Source organism: Puntigrus tetrazona, chromosome 14 (assembly GCF_018831695.1).
Source record: "Puntigrus tetrazona isolate hp1 chromosome 14, ASM1883169v1, whole genome shotgun sequence".
Lineage (NCBI taxonomy): Eukaryota > Metazoa > Chordata > Actinopteri > Cypriniformes > Cyprinidae > Puntigrus > Puntigrus tetrazona.
In genome coordinates, this window is record NC_056712.1 from 9302290 (window position 1) to 9315379 (window position 13090).

Genomic DNA, 13090 nt, shown 5'->3' on the forward strand with positions numbered 1-13090 from the left:
TGCTTCAATATGTGTTTGTGTGTGTGTTAAATGTATATTAAATATCATATATTAAATACTGTTTGTATTTACATATACATTATATAATAAATATACACAGAACACGTTTCATATATATATATATATATATATATATATATATATATATATATATATATATATATATATATATACGAAAAACATGTACAATTAATTAAAATCATGAAACAATTTAACATCAGTTTATTGTAAGTTTATTATAGCGTAACAAAAATTACATGTTTAGAAAATTCATTTTTTCAGCCTTACGATTTTTTTCAGTGTTGTGTGTTTACATTTTTTAAGGCATAAAACATTAATTTAATTTATTTTGTATTTGAAAATTAAATTTATTTTATTTTTAGGAAAATAAAGAGAATGTTATATTAAAATACTGAAGAAATATTGCATAATTATTCCTTAAAAACAGCTTTTAACAATTTTAGTAGTAGCCTATTAGTAATTCAATAGTAATGTATTACCGTGACCATGTTAGGTAAAAACAGAAATGGCACGCCGTCGTGAATATAAGATAAATAACATCAGGCTATTTAGTTTTAGTAAAAGCAGAAGGTATTTAAGACATCAGTTGTAATCTGGCGCTATAGAAACAAAAAGATACGAAACACAAATTAACTTTCAGTCTTCAAGGGGGGTGTACATATGTTTTCTATGTCTAATATATTATGACACAGTGTGAAAATTCAGCAAAAACTCCTCCGTTTCATTCAAAGGCACAAACTGAGAAAAATATTTCTATGATATTTAAGCCAGAAAGTCAGATGAAACTCTGACAGCTTGTTATATAAAAAGTGCTATCTTCATAACAGTATAGACTGTTTACATAAAATGACATTATAATATCGGTTTTCACCATATCTGGCAATAATATGTCTTAGAAACATGAGATTTAAGATTTAAACGCTTACGTTTTTATGCAGTTTAAAAACATAGTGCAATACAGCCACGATAAACGAATGAACAAATAAACGTCTGAATTTGTATATGGATATATGGATAATCAAGTAAACCTGAATTGCTTGAGGTCAGTAAGTTTTCATCTTGAATATATAAAAGTAACTACCAAAGATTATTCTTGAAAATTCTACAGAACCTGGTTCTGTAGAATTTTCAAGATGACCTCACCTGGTGAAAAAATGGTGGACAACAACTTTCAGCCCAAATATATAATCTCACAGGATATAACACTCTCATATTGTTACTGTTGAGCCTTGCGTTAAACTATAAAACTAAACGTAAATGATTTGGACCGGTTGGTCTGCTAACACAAGATATTATACCAAAAAAAAAACAATTGATTTTGTGCTTCATCATATAAATTATTTGTAGAATAACGGCATCTGTCAGCAGTAAAAACATCCGACTCGATACAGCACTCCGGGGAATCCCTCAAAATCTGACACCGAATTCATCTCGCATGTTCATTTCCTCTCGCTGGAGCTCCTTCTCTTCCCTCCGTTGCGTGCAAACAATCCCACATGGAGCATAATTCAAATGGATATCGGGGAGGAATCGGTTTTCGGTTGAACTACAGAAACTCGGGTTTAAAGCAAGAAAACCCGGCGGCAGGAAACGCTCGTCCCAGGCATCGTCTCACGCTGCAGTCGAGCTTTTAAAACGAACAAGACAACATTATTCAAAAGCGCCTCTGAATCTTTCCGTCGACTTACGGAGGAACCTTGAAAATTTACATGCCAGCCAAATAAGCACTAATGTTGGTATGGCGGCAAACAGGAAGTGCAGTTCAAAACCATGGAAACAGACTTTTAATCATCCTCAGGTGTAAAGCAAAGGCGCAGATCGCTATCAGGTAACCTAGATAACGAGAATAAACAGCCGAGGCATAAAAAGAAGTTATTTTAAAATTACTAAGAGAAATAGACCATGTTTATGAATTCAATTATTTTTTTTTTTACTGTGTAGTCCTCATATTATATTATATTATATATATATTCTCCCTCTCTATGTATAGAGGTCTGGCACAGTGCATGCATCACAAAACCTCATGGTACAATGAATACAGGCAATTCCTCTCCAGTCCAGAACGGAGAGCCCACAGCAGTGCAATGCTGTTTGATGACCGCCAGCAGAAGAACGAGTCGCACACTCGAAAACAAAGCCCCCTAGACAGTGACCATGCACTGATTGTGACTGCGTCTCTCACAGACTGACAGGGTATACAGAGCATCATTTAAAGACTTGGGCACTCGTGTGCTCGTGTATCCCACCTCCCTCGTTCTTAGCATCAGTTTATTAGAACGTAACAAAAATGACATGTTTAGGACCCTAGAAAAATTGTACTTTATTAACCTTACGTTTATTGTAATCCAAATTCTGGTCTAATAATTTGAAGGCATAAAAAGACAACAGCGTAAAAGGTAAAAACAGAAATGACACGCCGTCGTGGATATAAGATAAATAACATCAGGCTATTTAGTTTGTTTAGTAAAAGAACGAGGTATTTAACGGAGCTTTGTGCTCGTGTATCCTACCTCTCTCATTCTGCACAAATAAATAAATAAAAAAATAAATGTGATCAAAATTAAAGAAAAAGTTAATTTGTATGCACTAATAAACAATGCTAAGAAAAACTACTACTACTACTACTACTGTTAATTTATTAAAATCATATAAAAAGAAGAAAACACAAACAAAAAAATTAAATGCCAACAATATAATATATATTAAATAAAATATTATTTAAAATATTAATAAAAACTGTAATAATATAATAATGCTTGCTTGAAAACATCTTGAAACTAAAAACACCAATAAAACATGTAAATAAAATATTAAATTATATATATATATATATATATATATATATATATATATATATATATATATATATATATATATATATATATATATATATATATAAAATATGTACTGCTATTGCTATAAATCAGTTAAAGTTTACGGTGCTACTATTTCTAATAGTCCGTTTCTATATTTTCTTAACTTCTTAATTGTGTTCTCATAGTGCACTGAGCTATTTCATCTTTGGGTTATGTGATTTTTCTTCTTGATACAACCCCTTTAAAAACACAAATTGTTCATGTGCTTTCTCGACGTAGATGATAACTGACACACTATTCTATCACGTCCTAAAATTCATTGTTACTTAAGGCAACGCTCTGAATAACCTACATTAACGCTCCTATAAGATCTCTCGTAAAGGGCTGATGATTAATGAGCGTTGGATGTGTCATACTGCAGGGAGCTCCGGTGCTCCTCTGGTCCTGTAGGGAGTTAAACTCTCTCACCTGCAGAGGGAACAGATTTCGCATGCAGATATTATAATGGGCAGCAGGCCTGCGGGGTGCTAAAGTAGGACGCAGCTGGTTATACAGATGTCACCAATCAAGAGGCGTGTTTAGGCCCCGTGACGGACAAAAAAGTGGGTGCATATCTGTTAGAGACATTACTGGAAGTGTAGCCTTCCTCGATTTTACGAAAAATGACAAAGTAAAAAAAACAAAATCATTGTTTGTGAATTGTGTAATTCATATTAAACGCACAAATCAGTGTGAAGTACTGGTTTTAGGAGGCTGCCCATTTTAGAAGTTTAAAAAAAAAAAAAAATTAATTAATTAATTAAAAATAAATTGTATTTATTTGTTTGCTTGATTATTTTTCATTTATTTCTGTTTTGTTTTTTTTTTCTTTGATTTATTTATATGTGCAAAAATATATTTTTCCAATTATACATGTATCAACTTGTAAATCATATCTTTCAGTTTGAAAGACAAAAAGAAGCTGGGCATAAAACCATACCCGTCAATGGCCGGTGATTTGATCAAATCTACCGACTGTATGTGAATCATTTTATTAAAAACAGGCTTAATAAAAAGGGAAAACTAAAACGCTAAAGAAATATCATGCTAATATTATTAAACTGCAAAGTAGAGCTTTTATTGAGCTTGTTGTAGAACTAGAGCTTTTATATAGCTTTTATTTTGATGGAAAGTTGAATAGAAACGTTCTGCAAGGAAATATTATGCGAGTAGTAATTTTAGGCCTAACTTTCCAATCGTAGAAAAGTGAAAACGCTAAAAAATGCATTGTTTTATAAAAAAGTGTGCCATGCCGGAGCAAAAAAAAAAATTGGAATCAGCAACACAAAATTAGTACAAGAACAAGAACTGAATTTCATTTAGCAGGAGAGCGGTGTAGTTACATTTAAAACATCTAAAAGTTTTATTTGGTTGGATGCAGAGAAAAGTAAAAAAAAACGGCTTTAAGAGCAACAGGGGATGCATGAGCAGGCTAATGCTAATTCTGCAAATCAGTCAGGGCCAATGTCACATGGCGAAATAGCGCAATGTGCATAATTACATAATTAAGTAATTACCCAGAGAGTCGCTGACAGAAAGTAAACTTCCTGAAGAGAGATACAGAAGATGTCTTCGACAGAATTATGCAGTTTTATATTCACCGTAGTCACAATGATGCTTTACGCCTAATTATTGAACTTTTATGACAGAAAAGAGAGTAATTGATGTGTCTGGAAAGTTTTTAAGCTCTCACATAAAAGCTTCCATGGCAACTGTGCGATTTATGATGCGAACGCACCACGCTTTTTGGTTTAAAAAATAGAGAGCAATCGAAAGACAGACATTTGTGTAGATGTCTGCTAGTGTTAAAACCTATTTTAGGATTATTGTAAATACTATAATATAATGCTACTTCTATTTATGTTCAATAAATGTTTATTTAAGTGATTTTATGGCTAATTTTCATTTGTGAGCCTGCAACTTAAGGTGCATGGGTGTATTTGTAGCAATAGACAAAAATGCATTGTATGTGTCAACTTTTCTTTTATGCCAAAAATCATTAGGCATATTAAATAAAGATCATGTGCCATTAAGATATTTTGTAAGATATTTCTTACTGTAAATATATCAAAACTTAATTTCTGATTAGTAATATGTATTGCTAAGAACTTCATTTGGACGACTTCAAAGGCGATTTTCTTAATATATAGATTTTTTTTTAGCACCCTCAGATTTTAAAATAACTGTATCTCGGCCAAATATTGTCCTATTTATTTATTCAGCTTCCAGATGATGTAAAATTTCGATTTCAGAAAAGTGAACCCCATGACTTTTAATAGTTTCAGTTTTCGTTTACTATAATAACCGCGGCTGAAACCAGGCAAACGGTCCGTCGGGAATAGATCTGTATTTGGGTCAGAATGTAGCAGAACTGCTTAGTCCTTAAAAACACAGCGAGAGGAGACTTTTCAGGGAAAAAAATGTGAGAGAAAAATGAGCCTCGCTTTGACAGGCTGGGAAAAAAATAGGGTTGCTGCTTCTGCATAAGACGTCATAAATCCAGGCTGTTCCGTGCAGTTGCAGGGTTGCCGTGTGGTTGCTAGGCTCAAGGAAAAGGAGAGCACTCTTAACCTACCTACAATGTTTTAGTCACCTAACATATATTGCAAGAGGTGTGCATCTGATCATCTAGTAAACCAATAGCACGCGATTTAAGGGATCGCTGGAGCAAAAATGTTTCAGTCACACGGTGAAGTTTAATACTTCACGTCAGGGTTTTGTTCAAATCAATAACCGTCAGTATGAGCATAAAGATGGCAGACTTGGCAAACAGCGCTAAAAAGAGTAAACACTTCAAGACTGACTACAGACAAAACTGTGGAGGAGAAGAACGTGATACACGAATCCACTAAATGAAAGTGGATATCAAAGGTTTCAGAAAATCTTAGAAGAGCATGCACTAAAACGGATGCATGTGGGACCAGACTGCTTCAAGACAGGCCTGAGATGCTGAAGAGGCAAAGAGCTTTAATAAGAGCCGCACCTTTGATATGAGCGAGGCATGTATCTTCTTGATGATGTCGTCCATCTCCATGAGTTTGGGTCCTATCAGAGAGCTGTGGGGTCCGCTGATGTGTCCGATGTGGTCCAGACCCAGATAATGCAGAATCAGAATATCCCAGTCATCTCGCTTCAGAGTGCTGTCCAGATGACGGGTCACGTTATTGTCCACCTGACAGAACGAGACGGAGATATCAGAAACGGTGAGAGGGTGAGAAGAAACAGGCAAACAAAAACATAAAATAATGAGTCATGAAGAATCAAACCGTCTTTGCTGTTGATGCTGTTGTACTAACCCGGTCTCATATTTCATATGCACATTTTTAAAGCTTCTAAACGATCGAGAAGATCCAAAGCAATCAGAACCCGCTGTACACACTCTACATGACTTCTGTCATCCGATTGATATTACAGTGTTTTTCAGGAAATTAATTATTAATGCAACTGTAAAAGCGTCCTCTTTAAGCTCGTGCTTCGTGTGTCTTTTTGCCTTTGAATTTTTTTTTCGGACTTTCATAAAGCAAACATAGGAATGACGTGTATTTTGTTAGTAATACTCCAAAACGAACACTTACTGGACTGAAGCAGCTAGGATTTACTTGATTATCCAAAAAGCGTGTTTAAAAGTGAATATCAAACACTGGCTGGCTTTTGAGAAATGTTTATTTGTCGAACCGTCAGTCATGCACCGAATTGCATTATATGTTTCGAAACTTCAGACCTTGGATCATAAAACTAAGCATTAAACATCAGCTCGCTATATTATTGGAGATGTAGGGTGAAAAATTCTATTTATATGTATTTTATGTAAATAGTCAGCACACTGTTATAAAGATCGCATTGAATTACAAGCTAAGAGAATTTCAGCTTACTTTTCTGGCTTTATAAATATAAGCATCTGCACTGAACTGCAAATGTTATTCAGTTTGGGCCTCTGAATAAAATCAATGTGTTTTCTCCTCATATAAGTACTTCATACGCCATAAAAGTCAGATGCATCAACTATGATACTCAAAAAAAAAAAACAGCAACACTTAAATGTAACATTTTTTAGATTCATATATATTGTACAAAGTTTCAATAAACGATTTAAAAAAAAGCTTATTTCAAATGTCAGGCTTTATGGGGTTATGGGGTAATTCTAAACGTTATCCTCACTTCAGGAAGAGCATTAATTGAAAGAAATCTACAAATTTAACTTTTTCTCATCTGTGCAATCACAAATTTCAGAGACATTGCTATCGTCCGCTGTCAAAAGCGTAGAGATACATGAAGCACAGCTCACACCGAATCCGCTTTAGAACCCAATCTTGTTAATTCCTATTGACTTAGATTTCACCTGGAAAAATTTTTATAGAACAAATGGCAGGAGTCAAACAACTCAAGTTCAAATCATCTCACCTCTGTGTAGTCGGACACAAAAAACGAGGTAGTGCCGTCATGCTCCATGAAGTGTTTGGGGAAGAGTCGAACCCACGTGTCGTCGCCGTAGAAGATGATCCGTTTGCCGGCACTCTTGGCCTGCCAGATGAGATTGTCCTCCAAAAGAGCTGGAGAGTTCAGGTTCATCACTACGTCTATGAAGCCCGGGATGCTGCCGGTGGTCAGAGCCTGAAGACGGACATATGAGAGAACGCGAACATTGCTTTTTAAGAAACCGTACAAAAAATTCTGTTCAAAAAGGCATGTTCACGCAAAAGTCTCCTATACATCATGTTGCTTTCTCCATCTCATCGATCAAATATGTCGGTGGATTCTAATGGAAGAGGACAACAGGGGATGTGTTATTATAGATAATAGAGTGATATGTTGGCCAGAAGTGTCAGATTAAAGTTGACGCCACCCATTCACTGCAGAGGATCCACTAGCAAGCAAGCGATGCAATGTTACATTTCTCAAAATCTGTTCTGATTAAAGTGCAACTATTATGAGTAATGAAAGTTTCATATTTTGGTTTTGGGAGTCCCCGACAACAGCACGACGTAAATGGAAGTTCAAAAAACACTTTCATCGTCGTTCATTGACGATTCACTCAACTATTCATTTTTCCAAACTCCGCTAATCTGCATTGATTGGTCTGATTGGTCTGGTTTTCATTTCATCATGCCTGTAATGCCTGATAAAAGCAGTGTTTGTGAGCGTTACCAGGGAAACATATATTTTTACCGCTCCAAAAGTGGCACCTAGTGGTAAAGAATGAATTAGAATTTTCATTCAGACCAATGTGAAAAAAACCAAAAAGTGGGCGGCATTATGCAAATGTTTTATGTTCATGTCAATATATAATTTCAACGATTCAGGAGTCAAGACTCAACTATTTCACAGTGCACTTTCAGGTTTAAAATTTTGCAGGATGTTTTCAATCAATCATTTTTCAATCATTTTTATTTATATAGCGCTTTTAACAACACAGGTTGCATCAAAGCACTGTACAGTATAATGACAGGGATATATAGTGACGAGTGACCAATTTCTTATTAAATGCAGAGACGGTCTCTGTAGTCAATTCAACGATAGTCACTAGAAGTTAAGTGTCCCAACCAAGCAAGCCAGAGGCGACAGCGGCAAGGAAACAAAACCCCATGCATATAGAATGAATGAAAAAAAACTTGGGAGAAACCAGACTCAGTTGGGGTCAGTTCTCCTCTGACCGGACCCAGCACTTAACCTCCAGTTCAATTTTAAAACGCAGCTGTGTCAGATAGTGTAAATGACTTAGTGTGTGCGTGTGTGTGTGTGCATCAGGATCTGGTGATCTGTCGACGGGCGCATCTAGGTTTTCTGGTCTCTGATGAACATAATCTCTGGGTGCTGATCCACCATCTAGTCTGGATACAAACTGTGAAAACAGATTGAGAAAGAAACAGGACTAATATTAGCGTAGATGCCATTCTTTTTACGATGTCACAAGTACATCGTATTTTAGGAGTAGTGTTCCCGGTTCCAGCAAATCTAAGTAATGCAGCCTAAAAATCCTTTAACGGATTTGAATAATAAAAGGTGTGTTGGTGTGTTATGTGTAGGCTAAGTTAAAAGATGTGTCTTTAATCTAGATTTAAACTGGCAGAGTGTGTCTGCTTCCCGAACAGAGTTAGGAGATTGTTCCAGAGTTTAGGTGCTAGATAGGAAAATGATCTGCCGCCCGCAGTTGATTTTGATATTCTAGGTATTATCAAATGGCCAGAGTTTTGAGAACGCAGCGGACGTGCAGGACTATAATGTGATAAGAGCTCGCTCAAGTATTGAGGAGCTAAACCATTCAGGGCTTTATAGGTAATTAATAGGATTTTAAAATCTATCCGATGTTTGATAGGAGCCAGTGCAGTGTTGACAGAACTGGGCTAATGTGATCATACTTCCTAGTTCTAGTAAGGACTCTGGCTGCTGCGTTTTGGACTAGCTGAAGTTTGTTTATTAAGCGTGCAGAACAACCACCCAATAAAGCATTGCAATAATCTAACCTTGAGGTCATAAACGCATGAATTAATATTTCTGCATTAGAGGTTGAAAGCATAGGTCGTAATTTAGATATATTTTTAAGATGGAAAAACGCAGTTTTACAGATGCTAGAAACATGATTTTCAAAGGAAAGATTGCGGTCAAACAGCACACCTAGGTTCCTAACTGATGATGAAGAATTAACAGAGCAGCCATCAAGTGATAGGCTGTGTTCTAGATTATTATATGTGGGGTTTTTAGGTCCAATTATTAGCACCTCTGTTTTTTCAGAATTTAACATTAAGAAGTTACTCATCATCCAGCTTTTATATCGACTATGCATTCTGTTAGATTCTCAATTTGGTGTGTATCACCAGGCTGCGCTGAAATATAGAGCTGAGTATCATCAGCATAGCAGTGAAAGCTAACACCATGACTCCTGATAATATCTCCCAGAGGTAACATGTAAAGGTTGAAAAGTAACGGTCCTAGCACTGAGCCTTGAGGAACTCCATATTTCACTTTTGATCGATATGATACCTCCTCATTTAATGCCACAAACTGATAGTGGTCAGATAGATATGATGTAAACCATGCTAAGGCGCTTCCTCTAATGCCAACATAGTTTTCTAGTCTATCCAAGAGAATGTTGTGATCGATAGTATCAATGCTGCGCTAAGATCTAATAGCACTAATAACGAGATAAAACCACGAATCAGATGATAGAAGCAGGTCATTAGTAACTCTAATGAGAGCAGTCTCAGTACTATGGTACGGTCTAAAACCTGATTGGAAATCCTCACAGACACCATTTTTTTCTAAAAAGGAATACAGTTGTGAGGATACTACCTTTCTAGTATCTTTGACAGAAAAGGGAGATTAGAGATTGGTCTGTAATTTACTAAGTCTTTGGGATCAAGATGTGGTTTCTTAATGAGAGGTTTAACTACAGCCAGTTTAAAGGTTTTGGGAACATATCCTAATGACAATGATGAATTAATAATGTTCAAAATAGGATCTATGACTTCTGGAAGCAGATCTTTTAATAGTTTAGATGGAATAGGTCTAACATACATGTTGCTGGTTTAGATGATTTTTCATTCACTAAGTGCTATTTTACACACTGCATCAAAGATCATTTTTAAAAATCCACAACAGGGACACTCTAAGAAACAAACTCAACTGTATCTAGGGTGAACTACTGGTGAACTATCCCTTTAAAACATTAGAAATTCACTTCAGGGAAGAAACAAGCAGAATATAGCCTCTATAAAATTTCAACTGCTCCATTTATGTCTTGTAAACAAAACTATTTGATATTACTACAGTTCTGGCAGCTGATATAAAAGACGGCAGAGTGCACGAGAAATACAGCTTTATGGGGAGAGAGCCATTTTTGACGAGAAAAGCCTGTTGTTTTTGGTGTGCTTAAAAGATTTCTCGGGCTCATAAAGTCTCATATTTACACAGTCTGGTTAAAAAAAAAAAAAAAAAAAAAAAGTGTGAATCTGAATGTAAATGACCAGAGACGGTAAAATAGGCCAGATAAATCATTAGCTATTCTGGGAACAGAACCACAAATTTACAAACTCTTTGTAGTCTCACGCAGAGAAAAACACAACACGAAACCTTTCCCTGGAAAACCCAAACATAATTCCCTCACCCAGATCCTCATCTCTCAGGAACGGCATCGCCTAATGATGAAAACAACACACACACTACGAGACCACCCCTTCTATTTGTGGTGTAGATTATAATGAGGGTATTGATTGCGTGTCTGTTAGTGTACACAACACAATTACTGTCATCTAGCGTAACGTGCTTCTACCAGACAATTAACAGAGAGCTGAGATGAGAGGGGAAAAAAAAAACACACACACAGGTGTCATCATAAACATCACTAGATCTCTGTCTTATTAGACAAGTGCTAAAACAGGTGTTTTGTGCGTTTCCATCCTGTCTCTATCATGTTTCGTTTGACGTACAGTATTATGTAGACATAGCAATAAGGATTTGAAAGAAGTCTATTCTGCTCACCAAGGCTCTGTTTATTTGAGTAAAAATACAGTTTAAAAAAAGCAATATGGTACAATATTATTAAAATATGAAGTATTCATTTTCTATTTGAATATTTTCCGCCAGTCTTCAGTGTCACGTGATCCTCCAGATGCTGCTCAACAAAAATGTCTTAATATCATTATTACAGTATAGATGTACAGCATTAGACAGAGCCATAAGGTTTTAGAAGAAGCCTCTTCTGCTCACCAAGGCTCCAGAATACAGTAAAAACCAGTAATATTGTGAATTAGTTTTACAATTTAAAATAGCTGTTTCTATTCAATTGTAAAAATATAATTTATTTCTAAAATGCAAAACTGAATTATTCCATTATCCCAGTCTTAAGAGTCACATGACTGCAATCTGCTGCTCAAGAAACGTTTATTGTTAATAATGCTAAACAATATTTTCGTGGAAACCATGCAATATTTTTTTTTAGCATTTTTTTAAATAAAGGACAGCATTTGTTCGAAATATGCATAGAAGCATACGTTTCTATAAAAATGATAAGCTTACGATTACTGTGCAAAATATTTGTCGGTGGCGTCACATTATAAAATATAAAAATATTTTATAGAGAGCTTTTAATCAGTTTGCATGAATCAATTTCAAGGTTTAAACATTTGAATACAAACAGAATCCGATAGCATAAAAATACCGTGAATGCTGCATACACATTACACCTCAACGATCATATAAACATACACATTTAAATAGGATAAGGCTCAACATTCATGCGCGACATGGACTCTCGCAGCTGTTCGATCGTTCCTCTCATTGCTCCATCAGCAGATCTCACAGAGCCTCCTTCACTTTACCAGACTCCGAGCTTTACAGAAATCACAGGCTAATTGCTTTACTCTTGTCACATTTGTAGTGAAACATGAGCAATTAGAGGATTCTGGCTCCCCTCTGCAGTAGTTTTATGCCGCATTAGAGATTCTGGCACCAAGAAAGGTTTAAATTTGTATGCTTGCTAACTGCTGCTCCTAGAAGCATTCACAGCCAGAGAGGATGCCAGTGGCTCTGCTGAACGGAAAGAGCATTTCTGCCAGAGAAAAAAAAAAAAGCCCTAAAGTTTCTCCATACAGTTACATCGGCAGCAGCACATCTGCTAAATGGAGACTAACAAGAAAGGAAGCTACCGGGCGCTTTTTGAAACTCGATATTAATTCGCGAGCCTTTAAACAGGCTAAGTGATTCAACCACTTCACAATAAACTCGGTCTGAACTGTACGCCTAAAAAAGTCGCGACACTTTATAAATACCGTAAAGCTGCTTTGACGCAATCGGGATTCTGAAAGGCTCTGCAAAAAAATAATGGTGACTCACGAGCTTATGCTATAGCTTAGTGGATAAATAAATAAATCACCTCCACCTTTTATGTCCCAGAGTTCAGCGAACAATCAAACACCTCTGATAAGGTCTGTAATCTGATGTTCTGAGGATGCGGAGTGATTTGAATGCCCGAGACGTTCACGGCGTAATATAAATGCTGAATATTATCAGGCATATTATCAGAGGTGAAACACTGAAGCTTAAATGCCAATAACAAACTTTGTCAAATATGTTAGACACGCTAATCTCAAACAATAAAGTTCATACAGACACCAAAAACAAACAAAAAAGTCAGATGATAATAGAAAATTATTATTACTATTATTATTATTATTATTATTATTATCAGCCCTACAGTAACATGTACATATTGGGGGAGG

General features: G+C 35.8%; 1 protein-coding gene across 1 annotated transcript in view; it reads right to left on the reverse strand.

Annotated features, from left to right (window-relative positions):
• The window catches only part of LOC122357896 (GPI ethanolamine phosphate transferase 2-like), a 111919-nt gene that overhangs the window by 90503 nt on the left and 8326 nt on the right, over window positions 1-13090 (reverse strand). Inside the window, 2 exon segments of the mRNA XM_043257549.1 lie at window positions 5860-6048; window positions 7278-7487. Coding sequence (XP_043113484.1) covers window positions 5860-6048; window positions 7278-7487 — 399 coding nt within the window.